The sequence below is a fragment of the Ambystoma mexicanum genome, chromosome 7q, assembly GCF_040938575.1.
Source record: "Ambystoma mexicanum isolate Mex_15411 chromosome 7q, UKY_AmexF1_1, whole genome shotgun sequence".
Classification (NCBI taxonomy): domain Eukaryota; kingdom Metazoa; phylum Chordata; class Amphibia; order Caudata; family Ambystomatidae; genus Ambystoma; species Ambystoma mexicanum.
In genome coordinates, this window is record NC_090941.1 from 960,140,775 (window position 1) to 960,164,965 (window position 24,191).

Consider the following 24,191-nt stretch of genomic DNA (forward strand, 5'->3'; position numbering starts at 1 on the left):
ATTTGAGTTAATTTGCATACCCACAGTGCCTCCGAACTGGAGGTGAGCTTCCAGCGATGGCTACTCGGTGGTGTTGTGGAATGTGTGGCTTGGCTCAATTAACTTTCCTACTTTCACATTTCAGGTGAAAGTTTTTTTTTAAACCCACCATAACTTTCTTGGTGTTGTGAAAAAATTGCCAAATGCTCCAACAACAAGGCTGTCAGAACAACTACATACCTGGTTTCACCCTTATTATGGATCATCAGTGTAGTATAGACATGTCAGCCTTGCTAAATGTCTGTCTTAACTTCCCACATAGACAAAGGTTTGCATTTGAATTAATTTGCATACCCACAATTCTGTTCTGTTGTGGTTCAGAACTGGAGGTGAACTTCTAGTGATGGGTACTAGGTGGCATTGTGGAATGTATGACATGGCTCAAATTAACTTTCTAAAGGGTTTTTTCAAACCTTTTTAAACCCACCATATCTTTCTTGGTGTTGTGAAAACATGGACAAATACTCCAACCACAAGGCTGTCAGACCTATACTGCAATGATGATCCCTAATAAGGGTGAAATCAGGTATATAGTTGTCCTGACAGCCTTGCAGAATGTCTGTCTTGGGTTGATAAAGCTATAGACAAAAGACAATTTCCTGGAGAAAAAAAGTTTGCATTTGAGTTCATTTGCATACCCACAATTCCTTGCTGTTGTGGCTCAGAACTGGAGGTGAACTTCCAGCAATGGCTAAAAGGTGGCGTTGTTGTGGAATGTGGGACTTGGCTCATTGCTATATATATATATAGCGAGAGAGCGAAAGATGAACAGCTGTGCCAATGTGGTTACAATGATATGCCATTCCATGTCTACCCTTGGATACAAAAATTGCAATTTTATCAGAAGTTTGATATCGTCCATAAAACAGGTGGAAATACCTTTTTCAATATCTCACTATTCACACCAATCGAAACTACCTTTGTATGATACAACTGTATTGGTATATGAATGTAATACTAAAGTTATATTACATGAATACTTCTGTGAAGAAACATTTCATAAAATGGCTTCAAGGTATCTCCAAATGAGCTGGTTTACATCACATGCATGCTTTGTAGATATCAGTACTTCCTCTGCAACCATCAATCACTTTTACATGTGCCTTATCCTCTATTTGCTGCCTTCCCTTTTATAATGCAACTAATGCCAACTGAGGTAAGGCTAGAGGGACCAAAGATTGAGCATTGCACATAACGCAAAATATGTAGAATCTTGGACTTAGTCATTCACTTTCATGATTCTTTCTTATCACAACATACAGGGAAATTGAAAACGCATGTTACAGGGTTCAGCATGGGTGGTAGCACATTTCTGTTTTCAAAGGAAAATTCGTCAAGTCAATACAAAAAGAGCTCCAGTGTCTGTTTACATTCATGAAAACCGATTTGTCAATTAAATATAAAATATTTACTGGAATATTCATGTAAGGCCATTTGAGTATGTAATGTCTAAAAATGATACCTCAATTCATATGTTATGTACTTGCATCACAATATTATACAACTGTTACGTGGGCAGTAGTACATTGTTTGATTTAATTTTCCTTAGATGGCATTTAAAGTCTAACATGTCATAGCAAAACCTGCTTTACTATACCAATTATGTCTTTCCTTTTCTTTCCAACATGGTCTATATTTGTCATTTTATGTACATGATAAATTATATTTTATAATAATAATGAATACGCTCACAATTCTATCATTATTCATGTTTACCGTTTATTTAAAATTGATTTCACAAGATCTTGGGATACATGTTTTTTTCCCACTGAATTCCTTCATACTGATGTAAATTCTCATTTATGTTGGAAGTCGTAAAACAACGTTTTTTTTTACTAATGGCATATATATATATCTACTGCAGGTGTAGTGCACATGGTTTAACACCAGAGGACGTTGCTGAGTTCAAAAGGCGAAAAGCTGAGAGACTCCTTGCTAAAATGGCATAGCGAAGAGGTAGTGAAATGTCTGTAATTATCTTCAGTAGATCCCTGTGGGTTAGTGTGTGGGTGTGTCCTTTCCACTCCTGTAGTAGCTTCAGTTGCCTGGATGTGAGTGATTGCATTGGTGAATTCACCTTTTTATGCGTAATAGGACACACAAATGTCCTTGGATAAAAAAGGGGCATATAATGGTTTTCAATAAAATAACATAATGCACAATTGAGTTGACAAATCTACCTTCTTCAATTCCTTCTTAGCAATTGGTATATTTTAATTCTCAACTACCATTACACAAAAATGCTCTGCGCTTATATTTTGCTTGTGATGCTAGTAAGGTGAATTCATCCACTTTTAGACGATTACATTTCTCACTCCAATAGTAGTTTAGATTTTAAACTTGTTACATTATGTTTTGAACATTATATTTCATTGTCAAATTTGTATTTGATATCACTGTTCACTCTCCTAGCTCGGACTAGTTCGAACTAGTTCGAGCTCACGTTTCTGGTGTTTGGTTTCTTTTGCTTACATTGCAACTTTGAGACACGTATTTACTCACTGTCTTGGCTTTTGGCCTTCATTCCATAATGTATGTTGTTTTTTTCATTTATTTGTGTTAGCAAAGGCAATCTTCAGGTTCTTGTAACTGCTCTGGGACGTCTGCATTCATGTAAACAGTGTAATCCTGACCAATTTGAAACAATTACCAGAAATGCATGTTAGTGTGAAAACGAATTAAACTGAAAAGGAAACATGCACTATTATAGAACCATTTCTCAAAGAATGACACAAGTAAAAGAACTAAGCAGAATATGTGCTTTATTTTACATTAGCACTTGGATATTGGTATTGACATGGTCTCAGCCAATCATATTGTTCAGACTGCAGTCAATAATTACTGTTTTGACTGCATTGTGAAAATTCTGAATGCAAAAGCAGAAAGGGAAATAACTGTTTGAAACCTGAGCGTATTAACCACATGCATCAGTGTGTGTCATGTAAAACTAAACGGTTTCTCTTGGAGGAAGTGAAAGAATGTTGTGTTTAGCTTTCACTCCAGTGAGTTAAAATAACAAGGTTATCTCCATATGTTATACACATGAATTGCAAACTTTGTTGTTTACATACTACAACATAAACCCATATTTAATTTACTGAATCAGTTTGTCTATTCACTTTACTCACTATTAAAGTAACATGTTTTACTTCACCACAAAAACTCCAAAACATGTATTGCTACTAAAACTATGTGCTAATAGCTTTGTAGACATTAGGAGTAGTCATTATTGCTTGGGATAGGGACCCATCCTCAACTTATGTCCCTCTGAGAATGACCCCTTCCTCAGTCTATAAGGGTATATTAGCACATGGAGATTGGTACTGATCTCCTCTGAGCCAATCAGATTGTTCAGACTTTAGTCAATAACTACTAGTATTGACTGAATTCTGAATATTCGGACTTCAAAAGAAGATAGGGAAAGAACAATGTGATTTCCCGGCAAGATTCTTTCATCAATTCACTCTCATTACAATATCCAATTTAAATCACTGGCGTGAACTCTGACATATTACATATAACATAATTTTCAGTGGTCAAAGTGTATGAAAAGAAGTAGTGGAACTATGTTCCCTGCTGGCCTCTCATGCACAATACAAACCCCCAAACACATGTGCCTGCTGTTTAAGGAAACGTTCAGTGCAGTGCAATGAAGTTTCAACAGCTTCCTACACTTTTATTTTAAAACAAAACCATTCTGGAATGGTTTCTTTTCCAATTGAAAGGACAGGAACAGTAAGCATAATAAAAAATATTAGAGGAGCACTGCTCCCAACCACTCCCACCCACTTCGACCACAGATGATTTCACATTCTCATAGAGAAACTGTTTCATTGGAGATGACACATAATGCATGCTTGTGTTTTACACGCTTCGTTTTAACTAAATTTGCAATTAAAATGCATACACTATGGAGACAACCTGGTTATTTAAATACTACAACATAAACCCACATTAAATTTACTGACTCAAGTTGCTGGCAAAGTAACATTTCTTACTTCACCACCAACATTCTGAAACATATATTGCTACTATCAATATGTGCTAAAAACCTTATTGATCATAGGAGGGGCCATTATCGCTTAGGATAATGACCCCTCCCTCAGGCCATAAGGCTATTTTGGGGTGCAAAGCTTTTGGGTTTATTCCTTAAGCAAGCAATAATAGAACATACAAATGAATTACCTATTGGTAACTGTAGATCTCAAACTGGGATCCAATGATAAAAGAATAGTGTGTGTGAAATGCAACATGTTATTTGCCCGTAACACAAATGGGAGATTCCTATCGCCCAGCTGTAGAGACAGTTACTGCCTGTATGTTGGGACAACCGAATGCAGAATGACTGGGGGGAGGGAATGGTGATTCCTGCCCTGGACAGTCAACTGAGTTCAGCTTTTGCTAGTACCTGATACTAAAAGGTGCTGTATGAAGTAGGGGTGTACTGAATAGTAGATTTAATTATTCGGCTGAACACCGAATATTGGGACAGGTATTCGGTCAGAGCCGAATAAGAAGCCGAATAGTTGCCTTTTTAATAAAGTTATAGAGAGAAGAAAAGCGCTTCAAAATATGTACATACATTCTTTATATCATTTCTTTTCTTTGTTGTTTATGGAAGATGTTTGTGTAAACCATGAAATGAATAACATATTAGAAAATAAACTATTCAATAATAGCACAGTTTGTACTTGTGTGCATTCATAGATGTTGCCTGTTGGGCAGAGCCCAATAAACTAAGACTAATTGCAAAGTATAATATGAATGCATGCAATCACTGTGAGGGGATTGTAAAGCGCTCCGTTGTTTCTTCGAAACTTGATCTGCACTCAATAAAAACCCTAATAATAATAATAGTAGAAATAATAATAATAATAATAATAATAATAATAATAATAATAATAATAATAATAAAGGTGAGACTGGCATGTGTCTACTCAGACTTTCAAATGTTCTTTTGGGCCCGCTCATCTTTAGTTTCCTGGCTCCAGGAAGGCACTGAAACACAAAATGAGTGATTACAGCAATTAGCACCCTGCTGACTGCTTAGGTGCTACTGAATAGAAGACTTTGGAATGCTAAATCCATGCTTTCTACCTGTGCTACTGAGTGGGGATGAGGCATTTTACACATTTCTTTTCATTAATAGATTTATTTTTCTTTCTTTTTTTTCGGGTTGGGCATGTTGTAGTTTTTTTGGGCCATCGTAAAAGACACCAGACAAAAATATATAGGGAATGATGAGTCCTCCATGGTTCTCGGCTGACCCTGTAGGTATGTGACAGTGCTGTACTCAATCAAAAAATTCACATTTGTTTTATGATCCTTTCAAAACATGACATGCACAAATCATTTCAGGCATGCAGCTGTTGGGCAGGAGGGATGATTGTCCCTGGCCCCCACGTGTTTTTGGATGAGGCAGGGGCCTGAATTTGGGCAGTAGGGGTTTGGGGAGGTTAAAGGGGGGCACGGGGTATCAGCAGGGGCTCTAGTTCAGAGTACATTGGGAATCAAACACCATCTTACATAGTGGCAGACATATTGAAATTGAGGCCTAGTGTTGTGCTGCAGTCAGGCCGCAGACTCGAGCCACACACACATGGAAATAAGAGTATGCACGCAGGAATAGATTGTAGTTTGGACACCAGTGAGAAAGGTAAGAGTTGCAGAGATTCATAGACCCTTCATTGTCTCATGTTGCCAACATTCATATCCCAGAAGGAACGCCCTCCGGAAAGCTATGAGGGATTTGAGAGTTCTCTGGGAAAAGCAATTCCACGAGAAGGAGGGCACAAGCCTCCAACCATCCCTGTCTCAGTTTTAAGTAATAGCACCCAGATAACTCCGTTCTGAGGCCCCCAGCATTCCAAGGTACCAGTGGGCTCCAGACCGCCAACTATAAAACTGTTAGACCCCCAATTGATCAGAAAAGATCAGAAAACAGGGACTAGTTGCCTTCACCATAGGTCATGTGATTTGTGCTGTGAGGTGCCGGGAGGGTAAAACAACACAACTAAAATGGGGGTGGGGAGTTTAGGATGAGCGCTGACATGTCTGAAATCAAGCTAATGTGTGTGCAATGCAATGGCCTCGAAGTATCCTCTTAGCCCTTGTCTGTAGTACTAGGTGCTCATTGGGTTAGAGGTAGAGCATGTATTGTGTTGCTTCACCAAACCAACCAATTAATTGTAGCTTCATGCCTGATGACGCACAAGGAGGAATCCACGTGGAAGAAGATGGACAGAAGGGACTGGGGCCAATGGCCTGGTATCCCTTATGGAGCAGGTAGCCTAGGTGAACAAAGGAGGCAGAGGAAGAGGAGAGGGTTCGACAGCTCCCAGGGACCATCACGCTGCGGCCGAAGTCAGCTGTGGTTGCCTGGTGAGTCCCATGCAGTGCGGCTGAAGGAGGAAACGTGGCTCGGAGAAAACATCAGGGTACCGAGAGGCTGCGAGGAGGACCAACTGCAGAGAGCTGGCACAGTGGATGGTTAACTCCTTGGTGGCAGCAAGTGATGCAGCTCCCAAAATTAGGGTTGGCAGCCGAGCGCCCCCACTTTCCACCAAAGTCACTGCTGCAAGTCTGGGAAGCCACGCATCGCCCTCCCCATGAGCCTGGAGGAACATTTCAGGATATTTAAATATTAAAACCCCGAGTTCAGAATTGCACACAATTGTTGGTGCCTGCAGTCACTGAGGCCAACAGCAGCCCTACAGTGGACAGTACATAGACATTAAATTGTGCCCCTCTCCTGGCGGCCTGAATCTGCACCATAATGGGGCTGTGACCTTCTGGAGAGCCTTGTGGGTGCCGGCAGGCCAAAGATTGTGCTTGATAAGGCTTTTTTCTTTTTTTTTAAATCATTTTTGGTCTGGTGTAGTTCTATATCTGTGCACCCCTCTTCCTTTGCATCTGTGCCGCCTTTTTTAAAATCGTTTTTGGTGGTGTGGATTTGTACATCTGTACGCCCCTCTTGCTTTGCATCTGTACCTCAATATGTTTTTAATCATTTTTGGTTGGGTGTACTTCTACCTCTGTGCACCCCTCTCGCCTTGAATCTGTGCCTCAATTTTTAAAAATCATTTTTTGGTTGGGTGTACTTCTACATCTGTGCATCCCTCTTGCATTGCATATGTGCCTCCATTTAAAAAAGAATTGTTGTTGGTTGTGTGTACTTGTACATCTGTGCACCTCTTGTCTCTTGAAACTCTACTGCTTGCCACCTGGTGAGTCAAGTTAGATGTGTGCTGTGCAGCCATTCTTCTTCTTTCATTCCTCTCCATCTGTGCCAAGAAAAGAGCCCACATACAGGATTTCCTCTGCTTCCAACAACACGGCTGCAGGGATCTAGCCAACCCTTTTGCAGTCTCCCCCTCCCCTTCTCCTTCCCAGGCCCTCTGCAAGGCACTGGCCACACACTTTGCCACCAAAATCCATGACATCCTGAACAACCTTGCTACACACCCTCCCAACCCACCCTACAGCATCATGCCTCCCATGTCCCTGCACCCTCCTCCATCCTCCTTCTCCTCCTTCTCCCCTGTCACAACTGAAGAAGTTATCAGAGTTGTCTGCTCCATGAAGGTCTCCCCTTGCTCAACCAGGACCATCAAGGATAACATTGGCTCTTTTGCCCCCGCACTCACGGATTTCTGCAATCACTCTTTTCTCATTGGATCTTTCCCCTCCTCCCTTATCACTCCCTTCTGCTCCCATTCCTAAAAAAGCCTTCAGCAGACCCTACCTGTCCGGCCAACGACCGCCCTATTTCCATCATCCCCTTCCTGGGGAAGCTGCTGGATAAGTTGGCCTTGCCCCAACTCAACTCACACACCCAGAACGAGTCTCCATGACCATCAATCTGGATTCCAAGCATCCAGAGGCACGGAAACTGCTCTTCTTAACACCCATGAAGAACTGCTCGCATCTCTGGACTCAAACTCCCCAGCTGCCCTCATCCTTCTAGATCTCTCCTCAGCCTTTGATGCAGTCAAACATTCTATCCTCATACAAAGGCTCTGCAATACCCTTGTTATCTCGGAATGGAACTCGACTGGCTGACATCCTTCCTAACTGGCCGCTCTTCCCGAATCATCCTGGGCACCTTATCCTCTCCTACTTCCTACTCCGCCTGTGGTGTCCTCCAGGCCTCTATCCTCTCCCCTTGGCCCCTTAAAATATTACCAGTGCTGCTTGCACACCTCATCTCCTTCTCATCCAACTTCCAGTTATATGAGGATGACATCCAGCTCTTCTTCAAACTTCCTACTGCCCTTCTTCACCCTACATCACCCCTGACTGCCAATTTGCCATCCAGTCCTGGTGCACCTCCAACGATCTCTGCCTCAATGCCTGTAAAACCATTGGGACCTCTGCTCCCTCCTTCTTCCCTTCACTTTTGCCATCCTCTTTGGGCTCTCCCCTGGCTACTTCTCCTGAAGCCAGAAATCTTGGAGTCATCTTTGATTCCACTCTCTCCTTCCTCCCTCACACTTTGGACATTGCCAAGAAGACCCACTTTCAGCTCTTCCTTATCAAAGGAATTCTCCCCTTTCTCACTTGCCCCAGAGGCTCATTGTTATCTGAGCCCTGTTTCTCTCTAGGCTTCACTATTGCAATAGCCTCCTCCTGACTCTACCTTCTTCCACTCTGCGACCCCCTCCAGCTAATCCAGAATAGGGCAGCAAGACGTATCCCTACGCCCTAAATAGTCTTCACTGGCTCCCGATAGCTGCACAGATTAAATTCAAATCCCTCTGCATCATCCACAAGGCTGTCTGGGACCGGAGACCACACTATCCTCAACCTTATCTTACTAAATTCTCTCCCTCTAGACCACTAAGTTCCTCTGGAACCAACTCTTTGTTTATAAAGTGTTTTGCTAAACAGAGGGTAGGTGGCTGATTACTTTCCATGGCTGGTTCCCTCCTATGGAACAGCCTCCCCCTGACTCTGCGCCTTGAGCAGGACCTTCTTAAATTCCCAAATCTCCTCAAGACTTTCCTCTTTACCTCCTCCTTCCCTTCTTCTTTCCTCTGCTAATCCCACAGTTGCTGTGATTGGTATCCAGGGCACTTATACATCCTTGGTGCACCAGGCCTCCCACACCCAATCAGCCCAGCTCAGCTCCTGTTTACCCACAGCACTTACCTTGGCAGTCCCTCCCCCCTGGAGGTTTTGCACATACTCCTAACGTAGCTCCTGGCTGTGTAACACTCAAAAGCCTAGCACTTCATCTGTGGCTCATCCATGAGCTCAGACTCCCCAGCACGTACCCCTTCTACCTCTTCCTTGCTGCACTTGCATGTTCTGAATACTCACAAGGCATAGTTGGTTCCTCCTTTCATCAGTTTCCCCCACTGTTCTTAAATATTGTGTTTTGTATTGTATTTCACTCCCTTGTTCCCTCCCCTCGCCCTGTGGGCGCTTTTAAATGGTATTTTACTTGCTATATAAGCACCTAGAAAGCAAACAATAAATAAATACATGTATAGGGTCTCAAGCCATTTGGATTTGTACATTATGTCATTTGCGTCACTGATGAGGCTGTGTGCCTTCATAAAGTATGTAGTGCTTTGCTGGCGCATTTCTATTTTTATAAAAAATAAAACTTTGTTCACCTTGCAAAAGGTGTGCTTAGCCTTTTTCCCTAGTGGGTTGCATTTTTTCTGGTTCAAGCATCCAGGGGTTTCTCTACACAGTCAAAGCAGTACTTAATGTATTTTGTAGGGGAACTATTTGGCTTTGAGTGGTAATTAAGTATTGGGCTGATGCCGAATTCCTCATTTTCATCCGGAATTCGGCTGAATACTTATTTGAAGCCAAATTCTGGTAAAACCCCTATTATTAAGAGGTTCCAGGTGACCATTTCATGCCCGGGCACGGGTAGACTCAACCCAGCTTCCTCCAACCAGAAGAGAAATGGGCTCCTTATTTACTTCATGCATACAAATGTGAAATGTCTTTGCTAGGCATTGGAAAAATAAAGGTTGAATTGGCACACATTTATGATTTGTTGACTGCAATCCCAAAGGCAAGGCTTCAGCCTGAGGTGCAGAGAAAAAGTTTCTATGGGGTGGAGGGTTGAAAGAAAATTACACAGAGGGCCTCATTATGGGTTTGGAGGTATTTCAGAGGAAAACCCTCTGAAATACCACCAAACGGATTTACCGTTACAGTCCCTAGGTAATGAGGCCCAGAGTATTTAAAAGAAATTCATTATATTGGCAATCAGTCAAAGAATAACCTCTGTGTTTCGCTTTACGCACTCATCTTCTTGCTATCTCTGTGTAACTGTTTCTTCCGAAAAAGTCAGGGAAAAAAGGTGAATAGGCTTTTTATGTGCATTCAGCTTGAGAAAAAATTACAAATTTTGAAAATGTTGAACAAGAGGAGCAGGGGTTGCGAGGGTGTGTCCCGCTCCCCTTGTTCAACATTATGTGTTCGGGGGTAGCAGAGGTGGCCCCCGTTTCCGTTACATGGAACGCAGGGGACAATAAAGAAAAAAAGAAAAAAGAAAGGGACCCTACAGCGTCAGATGCCACCCATAATTGCGAGATGGAACTGACGTTGCAGGGAGAAGCCTGACGCATGAAGCCGAAAGCAAGTAAGTGTGGGTATTTGGGTGTAATTTAAGGCGTTTTGGGGTGGTGAGTAGAGGGGATAAGGGCATGCGAAATGTTCCAACCTCACATTTTTCAGCCGCGATAAAATATACAGTGATTTTATCACATAGATCCCTGTGCAACTGAGATTCACAAGATAAGCAGAAAAGAGTTGGAGGAGGGTGAGGAGGGGATTCAACTCCCAAAGTCATGAGTCAAATGATTATTTTTATTTTAACAAGATGGCGGGGCAATCTTCATGTTCATAGTTTAGGTTAACCCAGTGCAACAAGTAAAGCACTTTATTAGTCATGTATGGGAATTTGGAAAATACTTTTACTGCAATGACAAAAGTTGCACCTCTTGTCTTTGACCTATGTTCCTGTTTGTATTTCAGAATGTGTAGTTAAAATTAGAAAATAATATCCAAGAAGGGAAAGAAAGAAACAAGGACTGGATAAGCTCTCCGCATCTGACACTGGACACCTCGAGATGGCTAGCCTTTCTTTCCTCTTGCATATTAATTTACTAATTTACTAATTGTGGTATATTGCTGAAAAGGAAGATATTTAAAGAGGGTGCAATACCATATATAACAAGTCTTTAAGGTAAAGAGATAGGCTACAATCCAATAGTGCATTAAGGAACAGTAAAGCTTTCCACACCAGTAAGTGAGATAGTTCCATGAGTTTAGCGCTTGCCACAGAGATATTGGCTCCATCTGTAGTCATGTGCTTGAAGCTCAGGCCTTTATCATTGAAATATCAATACATTGAATATCATCCAACTGGGTACCAATGACACATATTATTACAGTGCTTAGAAGTGCCAAAATTCCAAAACACAGTGCTATAAAAAGATGTATTATATTCACACACACTCAATATGTGTTTCTCCGGATAAAAACCACCAAACAGTACACAAATGTTGAAATACATCAAAACAAAAATAAAAAAAAGTACAGATACACATAGCAAATACCAAACAGATACATAGAGTCACTTTGATCCATCTCTACACTCAATCAAAGTTATACTAGAGTGATACAGGTAGGCTCCTTACAATCAAGGCCTTTTTCAGGTAACATGAAAGGGCATAGTCAACGCTAGGTGAGCCAGCCTGGAGGAGATAAAACAAAGCTGGACGACATTGTACAATGTTCACAAGCCTGAGTATAGGATCAATCGTTTGCTTTCTTACATATAAATAATTAGGGCAACAACAACAAAATGAAGCAAAACTTGTACCGCAGTACAGCAACAAAGAATCGTCAGGAAAGCCAGGCTAGGTTACAGTATTAGGTGTATTAGTATTAAAACGGGCTCTCGGGATTGATTAACAATCTGATGGCTTGTTACTAAACGTTAAATACATTTGAATGGATTTGACAATACTCATAAGTGCATGAGTTCAATTTGAGCTAATAAAAAATTCTTTAGATTCTCGTCTCTCCTTTACCAGAAGAATATCATTTTTCTTGTGAGCGTTTTTATGGACCAGGCTCAACAAGGGATCCAATAAGAAGAGACCTGTAACATTCTGCTACAAGAGACAACGGTTAATGAAACGTAACCACAGAATGTTTTACCAATCATCTCTGCAAACAACCACCTGAATGATACTGCCATGACCAAATGCGCAACAGGTGAAAAAAAAGGTCCCTGGTGCAATTCATCTTCCAGAAAATTATATTCAGTACGATTGAAGGTCTGTGAAATGTGTGAACTTTGTGGCACCATGATAGGCTGGGGAACTCTGTAGACACATACTTCCTTAGTACATTGGGATCAGTAAATTTACTTCAGTCTTCCCTGTCTTGGTGGTATTAATTCTTACAGAAAGAATGGAAGGAGTATTGCAATAACATACAGTTTCAGATTTTTTTTTCATCAGACTCTGTGGGTTTTATGGTATCATGGGCAAGAGGGTTAGGGAGTTCCATCAAGGAATGGGGGTCCTTATCCCCATGAGGGGAATCTCCCACTGTGAGGTCCCACCTTCCGCCACCGCTATCGTGAATGTTGTGTACTAGGCTCACCTCCCTAGCCTCACAGGGTAGGGCTCACCCTGGGGAGAACTGACGTGATCCCATGAATCATTAACTATCCGTCCCCTAACAAGATCGTCATCCCCATCTGTACTTAGGGGAAATCTAGAAAGAAAATATATGTTCCTTTTCTCCTTTCCTTTTGCTATGCTTGATAGAAAAACCATATGGTTGGAGGTCTAAGAACCAACGCATAATACAAGGGTTGGTGTCTTTCCTCAGACTTAGCCAGGTCAAAGGGGAATGATCAGTTACTGATCAAAACCTGTGACCTGTGAGGTAGTATTTTGAGTATGTTATAGCCCACTTGATTTCTAAAGCCTCTAACTCAATAGTGGCATAGTTCTTCCCACGGGGAAAGAGTTTCCTGCTGATATACAGGATGGGGTTCTCTACTCCCTCATGCTCTTGGAACAGAACCGCGCCAAGACCTACTTTAGATGTGTCGGTCTGCAGGATACATTTGTTTTTAAATGTGGGTACCTTAAGAACAGGCTCACTGCATAGTATGTGTTTTAACATGTCAAAGCTGTCCTGATTTCTCTTCTCCCATCTAGGGTTATGGGGTTCTACATTTTTAAGTTTATCCGTTAGAGCTGCACTGATAGTAGAGTATCTAGGGATACATCTGTGGTAATTTTCATTGATCCCCAGAAACACTCAAAGATCCCTTTTGGTTTTAGGGGAGATGTTTCTTGGACGGCTTTTACTTTTTCCAATTGGGGTTACACCAACCCGTTCTCCTCAAAGAACCTAGGGTAGTTGACAGATGACTGTGCAAGATGGCACTTCTTGGGGTTAGCAGTCAGACCACCCTTCCATAGATTCCTCATTTTTAATGACACTGCCCCCACACAGCTTCCAAAACAGCCCAGAAACAGCAAAAGGCTTATCCTGTCGGGCTGTGGCACGAGGGTCTCCCTGTGGGTTTTTAACTCCTGCTCTTCTTCCTTGTCCTTCCAAAATCTTTAAACAGCACTTTGTAGTCAAAATTAATCAATTTGATTTTAATGATAATATAAAGGCATGTATAAAAACATAAAATAAAATCTCATCATTGTTGCAAGAAAAACATTCACACTCCACAAATATAAATCAACTTGAAAAAATATGAATCAAGTGAAACGCAGTGCTGTGTGAAGAAAGGAAATATGAATTAATTGCAGAAGAGGACAGATCCACAAGTCACAAACAAATATTGTGAAACAATAAATAATATTCTTCAAAAATCACAATATAATGAAAAAGAAAAGCACAATCCTAGATATTGTAGGACGATCAATGTCCCCCAATCTTGACAATATAACACGAGGGGGAACCCTCAAGTATAAAATCTTGTCAACTAGCCAGCTGAGGTCATGGCAGTAAAGTCAATATCTTGTGTGACACTCTTGTTATTCAAATCAAGGTAGTCATCATGTACAAAACTACCAATTCACTTAACCTTTCCCAATGCTAGCTTTGACTGAACGAAAGGCACCACAATCCCACAAATAATCAACAGTCTTCATCAGGAAGCATAGAAAATAATTTTCCCTTTTCTTTGGTCTTTCTTTCTTTTTTTCTAAAAGAAAAGAATAAACATAACACCAACACTGTGAATTACAACATAACATCACAAACAAAAATACAACAATAAAATGGGTAAAGGCCAAATGCCATGCCAAACGATGTGCATCACACCTCTCTTATTCTTTCAAGAAGTCTATTCCATTTGTAGCGCTTAGTCGCCACCATATTAACTCCTGTTTTGACAACTCTACAACAAAAACAATTGTATAAGCGCATGGTTTCAACTTTGTCATACTGCTTGTCCTGAAAAATAAACAAGCAGGTTCACTTGTCTCCTGCCCCCCAGAAATGCTAGTCCCACACACATACCTGTAGTCCACCATTCGCCTCCACAGATATGAAATCCACAGATGTTATATCAAACCCTTAGAAAAGGGAGTATCAAAGACTTAATTTGCTTACATTTTTGAGTCAAAAGCAACTTAATGCACACGCTGAGCTGTATAAAGGAACCAACATGAAGTACCAAGATGTCACATGCATCAGCTTAAATATAAATCATCACTTGGCAGCAAAATGTAAATAGTGTGCATTCAACTGACCTTCCATGTTCAGAAATCCATTCACAATTCAACTAAAGGTTATCCATAGTATTCTCAATGCAGATTCATGTATGATGATCATTTCTTCACACAACAGTTCCTTAATAGCACTTCACCTGATGCTCCATCGATCACACCTTCTCCATTCCTCCCACCTGTGGCCCTGAACCCCGCCATATGCAACTGGACCAGATCAATCCAAGGTGGACCTACACACCTGTATCACCATACTAAGCCCTCGAACTACATAACCATCTCTTGCCGTCCATATCGAGCGATCGCAGATGAGTGAGCCTCTCATCCCGCCTCGCTAAGCCCTATGCGCTAACATGCAGTGTACTGCCTCCTTTGCAAAGAAAGGAGCGCCTCCGGGACGGTACTATGACCTTCTCCAACCCCACTCTTGACTGGCCACTGATGTCGCCATCATTCCTTACTGCCTCTTCACCACCATTACTGACGTTCTACAAACATCCGTGCTCCACCTATATCCCCAACCATACTACCAAAGCCTTCTGTAGGCAGAAACAGCACAGCTCTGTACCTTCCTCTCCTCCTCTGGGTAGGAACTGCCATACAGCTGCCCTGTCACAGTCATCTACGAGACCTTGCAAACCCCCAACTGGCTCTACAGCATGCACACCAAAAGGAGCCCTAATTAAGTCCAGGTTGATACTTGCACACTTTGTGGTTATCTCAGACCTCATCACCTCTCACAAGCTTGACATACTAGCAGTCTTGGAAACGTGGCTGCACCCGGCCACAGGCCCTGTCCATTCCTTACCATTCCAACCTTACATCAAGAAAAACTCAGAGGCACCGCCTTCTACCACTTAGCCGCAAAAACCTGGAACAACATCCCAAAAGAAATAAGGAACACTAAAGATCACCTTAAATTCAGAAAATTACTAAAAACCTGGCTCTTCAATACCAGAGACTAAAACCGAAACAACAGTAAGACAAATGACTAAATGGGAAAGGACCTTGACAAGCTCCCAGAACTGACTGAGAAGCACTCAGGGCACCGGGAGGGGTGACGCTGGGCAGAGTGGTTCACATACGAGACCCATGGAGATGGAGGCAACAACCCCAGCCAATCCTTACCATCCCCAACCACTCCTTACCATCCCCAACCACCCGTATAGCTACAACCAGGTACCACTGGGTTGTGGAACTGGCAAGATTCCATTAATCACCACACTAACTGAGGTATGGACACTGGCAGGTGCACTAGCCGTGTGGGTAGGGGTGAGGAGCATGCAAGGTTGTTGACGAAGCGGGCAGAGGAGGCAGCGAGATGTTCAAGGGGCCTCGAATGCAAAATGGGCAAGAACCTTCAGAGGCACAGGGTGCCCAAACACTCATCAGGTGAGATTACGCAAGCCGAACTGGTCAATTCAGGCCAGAGATACCAACTAACCAATACCACTAACAATTTCCTCCTCTGCATACACCTCTCAAACTCCAAACCAAACACAACCACAAACCTACAGCACAACAAACCGCACAAACTTCACTACACTGCAACAACAAAACAATAAACACACATAGACTCGCACATCAGTACACGACGACTACCGGCCGCAAACACCCCAGGCCCAGCCGACGGACCCACCGGGCTGAGGCTGCCAACAGCACATCACTGCACTCTTGCACTTTTCCAGCCTCCACCCACTAACTCACCTTCCCTCCCTCTTTCAGAGCCGCCAGAGCGCCAGGGGACCACTCCGGTGGTGATAGTGCGTGGTACAAATGTCCTTTAACATTAACATTAACATTAACATTCCACACAACTACACGATTTACCGGAAAGACAAACCTGACTCCAGGGGGGGGGGTGTAACCTTGATAGCCAGAGACTCTCTAACTATTAGAGAAATCAGCAATGGCTCCCTAACTACAGGGGAACTCCTGTACACCAAAGTAACCCTCTCTCACACAACCACATTGACGATTCACCTAGTATATAAGGCGCCAGGCCCTGTGCTCAAATTCGAAGAGGACATCATACATGTCTTATCAGCCATTTTCAAACCCTCATCTAAGACTATACTCATGGGGGATCTAAACCTAGGCTTCAATGGTGGAAACAACAGCAATGCCCAATCCTTAGCCAATGCCATAACAACATTGGGCTTTACGCAATGCATCCTTAGCTCTAAACACACTGAGGGATGCATACTTGACTGGGTAGCTGACCCAAATTGCAACATCTCTATCATGTCTAATGCACCCTGCCATTGGTTTGACTACAAAGTCTTTGCGTTCACTCTAATGCGGAGCTCTAGGAACATAACTGCAACCAGCATTTTACCACTCCTAGTCGAGATTACCTCCCCAGTAACCCTGGTTGAAGACCCAACCACTTTGCTTGAAATCTACAACTTGACAGTTGCTGGGGCTACAAAGACTGTGGCTTATCTTACTGAGGGAAAAATGAAACGCCTACTGCACTGCCACTCTTGGTTCACCCCGGACCTCAAAGCACTTCACTTGAAAAAGCTCAAGCCTGAGACTAACTGGAGTAACTCACCTTCTGTGACTAATAAAGACCATTTCACAGCCACTGCAAAGGCATACAAAAAGGCACTCCTCCTAGCCCAAAAATCTTCATGCAACGTAAGAATTTCCAATGCTAGTTTCAGTTCTCGCCATTTTCTGTGTATTAGTATCACCCTCCCTCCCACTTCCAGTGGCAACAAAGACGTGGTGTGCTAACATTCAAAATGCCTTACTTGATAAACTGCCCATGCTTCAGAAAAAAATCTTCCAAAAATAAAACTCCCTGCTGTCGTTCCATAGTTATAGGGTAGTAGGGTAGTTTCAGCACCACCAACATACCAGGCATTTAACTTCAAACCAGTCTCGAAAACTCATACATTACAAATCATCAAAGGTCTCAAACCTTTGAGATGCCAAGTGGATTTCTACCCAGCAGCAGTGATCAAGGACTGTGCTAAAGCACTGGCACCCTTTGTCACTTCTTCGGTTAATGCCTCGTGGATCATCAGATTCTCGTTTCATCAGCTTACTTCTCAGAACAGGCCACTGCATGGATCTCCTCTGTCTTATCCAACAGATCTTTCAGAGTCTTCTCAGATATTGCTTCACCCCGCCAACTCCAATCTCCTGCGGCATCCCTCAAGGTTCATTTGTCTCATCCACTCTATATAACATCTTCACCAAACCTCTGTTTTACATTCTCGATGACCAGGGCATCTCCTACACTAATTATGTGGATGACACGCAAATACTCCTACCCCTTACGGGTAACTAAACATCTGACTCTAATTCACTGCACTCCATCTACCAAATCATCCAAGCTTGGATGGCGTCTAACCTATTATGCCTCAATGTTGAAAAGACAGAAATCCTCCTGACTAGCTCACAAACCACCCTTAACAAACTTGACCCTAAATACAAATCCTTTACCATGAATGGAATCACTATACCTGTTTCCAAGGCTGTCAAAACTATGGGCTTCTACCTAGATGCTACTCTATCATTCAAAAGACAGGTCCACGCCATTGCTTCTTCTTCTGCACACACTACGAAAAACTGATTTATGCCTGTTGGCTTTTCCTGTGTGCAGATGGTTGCCTTACTATCGCTCGTTCTCTCATAGGCTTGAGATTGGACTACTGCAATACCCTATTTACAGGCACATCCACGCAAAATCTCCATAAACTGCAGATCATAAAATATTATGGTCTCAGGGGTGCACTAAACATCCCCAGGTCAGAGCATTTTAATTACTTCAGACAGAAAAAAAGCCCACTGGCTTTCCATTGAACAGTGGATCATGTTTTCAAAACTCTGGCCATCACGCATAAATGCCTAGCCAACACAGCACCCTGATACCTGTTGCAAAAACTCCTAAAAGCCACATCGACCAGACCTATGTGGTCATTGCACACCAACCATCTGGTTACCCCTAGATTCAAACTCACAAGAGCTGGGGGCTCAAGCTTCCCAGTCATTGTCCCTGAAAACTGGAACGCCATTCTGAATAAACTGAGATCTGAACAATCACACAGGGTTTTCGGGAAACACCTTAAGATTTTTCTCTTTGCCCAGGACCCTCCATCTTCCGGATATAAATGTCAAAATAAATAAATAAATAAATAAAAGGCAAGACAATCAAGAAACATGTCACATGATATGTTGTGATGTCTGTGTATCACATCAAAGAACATGTGTGTGTCTTTCAAATTGGAATACAATGTTATTGGCATGCAGGCGCATACACCATAGCAGAAGCATGAACCGGCTGCTGTGTAGTAAGTACAGGAAATTATTAGGAGCTGTCTAGTCCATATGGCTTACCTCTTTGAAGTGGTCCTTCATAATAATGACCACTGTGAACAATTCTCCCACCCGAGAGCAAACAGACTTCTTCTGTGTACGGCAAAGTAAAATTAGCTAGGAGTCATGTGGAAAGGTTATCATGTGACCCTATCAATGCGCAAAGCATAGTGTGAGAAACCTGAAGGAGTCTCACCCACTAGTCCCCGGGGATCTGTCATCCAGTTGGCCGGTTCACATGAATCACTTTTGGATCCAGTTCCTGGGGGTGGACCAGTGCAGGAGGATCACCTGGGTGAAGGGTCTTCAGGGAGTGGGAGTGGGAAACCAGATGGTGAGACATGGTATCCCTTACCTATAACACATTTACATCATCCTACCAGGTAGGATACTTAGGAACTCAGTGACCCCGCCCTTTCCAACATGAGCTCTTTCTCACTGAGAGCTCACTATGAGAGAAAACGGACTAACACCCAAGCCGTGTACTTGACATGTCCCTATACAATGGTCAGGCAGGGTCAGGCAATTACTGAAAATCACACACACCTGACTTCCATTGCACTTCCCCACACAGATAAAAGATGCAGCACAACCGCACACTCTGAGCGAGGCAAAGTACACGAGGAAACCTCAGTTCCAAGATGGCAGTTTAACACAAGGCAAAAAGATGAAAAACAAAAGGGGATCGCAAGGAGGGAAGTACCCTTGACCTTTTTCGACGAGGAACCGTTTCTTTCACGATCCCTCGAGAATAGAAATCATAAGACCAGGAAACCAGGCTGCAGAATCCTGCATTCTGTGTCAGAGGTACCCAGGGCTCTCCCGAGTTGATAATCAAGGTGGAGAGAATTGCCTATTGCCGTGGTACTCTCCTTGGCTCCTACAACAAAGCAGCACCAGTGAAATCAACACAGCCAGTGGGTTGAGGAGGCCGATAACAGACCACTCTGTGTTGGAACCAAAGTTGCAAGCAGCAACATTGTATGTTGAATGCTAAAGGAAACAGTGTATGAAGCGAATGTGATAACCAGCGTGAGTAAAATCGGACAACAGATGAGTGATTGAACTTTGAAACCAAGATACAATACCTTAGACAAAGAGGTCCGGCACTGTGTGCATGCTCATTTGAAAGTCTCTGTAAGGTATTGAACTGAGAGGTGGAAAAAGCGTAAGAGTGACAAAGGATTGTGAATCGAAGAGGTCCGGCAACGGATCAAGCAAAATCTTCTGCACATTCGAAAGTCTTCGATGTCAATACAATAAGGAATGTTGATGACAAAGTAGATGAAGTTGCTCCCAGCCCAAACGAGGCAGATCATTTTAGAGCTTTTGGTTAAAGCAAGTTGGTGTTAGAGTAAATTAAATTGGTCTGAGCCCCGTGGCGAGAGACTGATTGAACATTGTGTCAAAACAGATCTGAGCCCGGCTGAGGAGCTGGGGTGAACACGTGAGTCACCCGAGAAATTGGATATATGAAAATACTACAAGCATTGCATTAAAGGGGATCTGAGCCCAGCTGAGGGGGATCCGAGGTGAATAGTGAATCACCTGAGAAATTGAGTAAGTGTGACATTCTAAGAGGAAAGGAACTTATTGTTTGTTTGTCGCATCAGGCCTTCTGAAAGAAGAGACATTGAAAGGCACAGAGAATTGAGCACAGAAGGCCCTGATGCTAATGTTTGAACTACACCCTGTGTCAGAGAGGCCAGACTGTGCTAAACTCGAGTGTGCTGCCATGTCCTTTGCATTAAACATGGGGAAGGAAGATCAACGGCCTGAATATCCTGACATATCATTTCTTAAATGCTTTTCTTTTGCATGACACTGTTTCCCACACTTTTTGTATTTAGTAGTAAGGATTGGCAAACTTTTATTTTCAGTACGAAGTTACCGTCAGTCCCCGATCCATCAGGTTTAGAGACCAATATATGTAGGTCTGTCCCCTAGATGGAATCAGACTCAGAAGGGTCAGACAACTTTGAAACTCTATCAGAGGGAGTCGAGACCAGTTTCTTTTCCAATTCAGAAAAAACTACAGAAGGAACCCTTAGCCCACCAGAGGAAATGGCCGACCTGGCAGCTCTCATGGGCCAGTTGGCCATCCATCATATTCAGGCTGAAGCTAGGCTTCAAGAGAACTTGACACAATTGGTTGAGTTACAAGCCAGACCCCTGCTACCACAAGAGATACTTCAGCCATACCTAGAGGGCGAAGATCTAGGGAACTTCTTTCTGAATTTCCAATGATTAGCCGAGCAATTGGGATGGGAAGAAAAGAAAAGAAATGTTTTCTGGGACCTCTGCTGAAAGGTGAGCTACAGACCGCATTCTAGCTACTTAATCTTGCCCAGGGAGACACCTTTATATCCATAAAAAGAGTAGGCCAAACCTGTAACTTCTATCGGCAAAGGTTAAGGGCCATTAGAATAAATCCCAGAGAAACCCCCCTTGAAATGGGCGAAGATAAAACACAATAGCTCTTTGGATTAACAACAAAACAATGGAATAATTGGTAGAATTGATTACTTTAGAACAATTCACCAATTCATTACCCCTTCTTTTGCAAAAGGCAGTATTAGAACTAAATATACTTACCCTAGCCATGGCGATTGAAACTGTACAAAACCAGTCAGATGCAGCCAAACACTTCCACTCGGTACATCGAGGTGAGGAACGGAAAAGGTCACAACACAAACCTGCTCACCGGCCCTAAACCCAGGTAATAGACAGGGAGGATGATCATATAAAACCAAGAAGGGGGTACTGAAAGAAAGAATGGAGTTAAAAGACCTGACCCTAGAAGTAGAGAAGAAAGTAAAAGGGAAGAACCTAAAGGAGGCAAAATACCTCCTCTTATCTGCTTTTCATGTAGAAAAACCACCCATTTGGCCAGACACTGTCTGAAACATTTAAAGGAAGAACCCATGGAAATAGGTTCTCTAAAAGGGGAAGAATGGGAAGAACCCAAAGAATATCTGGAAACAATTAGCATATGTGTGTGTCATTCCTCTGCAGACTTCACATATGAAAAGGCCTGCGTAAATGAGAAACAAGTAAAAGCATTAATTGACTCAGGTAGCAAACAAACCGCCATAAGGGCTGATTTGGTCACAACAAAGGACCTCGAGAATGCTACCCTAGTTAGAGTTACCTGTGTTCACAGGGATAACAAAATATACCCCAAGATACCCATGTACATTAACATCAGTGGCAAGTCATGTCTGATATCATCAGCCATCATTCCTGGGCTCCCTCTCAAGAAGTCATTGTGGGAGGGGACTTCCCTGCATGTTTCACTCTTTTGCAGGATTCCCCAACTCCCCATAAGGAATGTATACCCCAAGACTACTGGCACTCTAACTATTATTCCCACAACTCTCCAATATGGGATTGGAAGGAGGCAGAACACCATGAACCTTCAATGAGTCATAAGGAGTCCATAAATCCAGGGTCACCCTATTGAGACAAGTATTTTTGATACTTTTGAGAGACAAATAGAAACATCTTGCCTCCGTCAGCTCAGTGAAAAAGAAACCTATGGAATATGCGAGAGTCCTTGGATATATCTTGTTCTTGTTCTTGCCCAGGTCTTCAAATTGAAGAACTTGGACAAAGAACAACTATATTCACTTTGCATAGGGCAAGGGAGTTTGATGTCTCTCACCTCAATCACACATATGATGGTGTCTGATTTATGCACACCTTCTTGGATCCGGTGGACTACAACAGACGAAACACATTGAGGGGAATGATGGTAATAACTTATTGAGGTTAGACATATTTAATATGTGTGGGTTGTGCCAGAATACTGCTAACCCACAGTATACAACCAAAATCCATTCTCAAGTGTTGTTTGTGTTCTTCGTGTTCATGTTCGGCCCTTGAGAGTAAACTCCTTGATGGTGTACGTGTTTTTGCACACATCACATCCTCACATGTGGGACATGACCCAACACAGTGGCCAAGTCCCATAGGCTGGTAGAATTCGGGGTGGTAAGTCAAGATTTTTGTCTCCTGTCGGCCCTGGTTAACATCTGCTTGAGGTTTTGTTCCTTTTTGAAAGCAAAAAGTGGGGGTGGCCACCCAGGCTGATTGAGTTGTACTAAGTGCCAATTACGTAAAATACATTTACAAATGCCATTGATGTATGTGCTAAAAGTAGTCACACATACAGTGCCATCTGTGCTTGCTCAGGGTGGATGTTGCAACTAGCTTTCCCTGTTCTGAGTAATCTCTTGGGATAACCCCTGTGGATGAATCTATCAGTTATAACCCAAACTTGGTTCTGATAATCCTCAATATTGGAACAATTTCTTCTATCTTGGGGAACCTGTCCATAAGTTGGAGAACCTGTCCATAGGTTATATTACCTCTTAAAGCTTGTGGGCGAAAACTGCTGTAATTCAGGGTCATGTTGGGTTTTGTCTGTTTTCGGTACAAACCAACTTTCAGAATGTTTGACTTCACCTGAATCATGAGATCCAAAAATGGAATCACAATCTGGTTAAAGTTGAGGGTAAAATGTAAATGTTTGTTCAGGCCATTAATCCAATTAAAAACATTGGTAACGGCTCCCTGTCTGGAATCCCATATAATCAAAAGGTCATCAATGTACCACTTGTATATTTTTATGGCAGCACTAAAGGGATTAGTATCAGAGTAATGGTAAAGATGCTCAAATTTCACCATATGAAGGTTAGCAATATTTGGCATGAATGCCGCGCCCAGGGAATTCCCCTTTATCTGCATGAAAGGATCACTTTTAAAAACGAAAGGAATTTTTCGAAAGTTAGTGCTCTAAAAGTCCTGTCAGAAACTTGAGGGGTGGTCAAGTATAAGACTTCAACATCAAGAGTCACTAGTAAATCTGTCTCATAGATTTTGTGAAAACCATTGAGGATGACTCTCTCAAAGGTAAGGATGTCTTTGGATATCATCTGAATGGAAGGGGCACATTTTATTTGAGTTTAAAGGGGGTGAATTCTTCCCTATCAACACTCCAAGTCTCTTGGGCTCCAAAAGAATCCCTTAATCTAATGTTCTGAAAGAACTGCCTGAGTTCAATTGCATACTACATTTTTG

At 42.5% G+C, this 24,191-nt stretch overlaps 1 protein-coding gene across 1 annotated transcript in view; it reads left to right on the forward strand.

Moving 5' to 3' along the window:
* The window catches only part of LOC138528419 (retinal guanylyl cyclase 2-like), a 772,203-nt gene that overhangs the window by 712,496 nt on the left and 35,516 nt on the right, over positions 1 to 24,191 (forward strand). The window contains exon 19 of the mRNA XM_069640033.1: positions 1,904 to 1,995. Within this exon, the coding sequence (XP_069496134.1) occupies positions 1,904 to 1,988 (85 nt within the window). The 3' untranslated portion in view covers positions 1,989 to 1,995. The remainder of the gene's footprint in view (positions 1 to 1,903; positions 1,996 to 24,191) is intronic.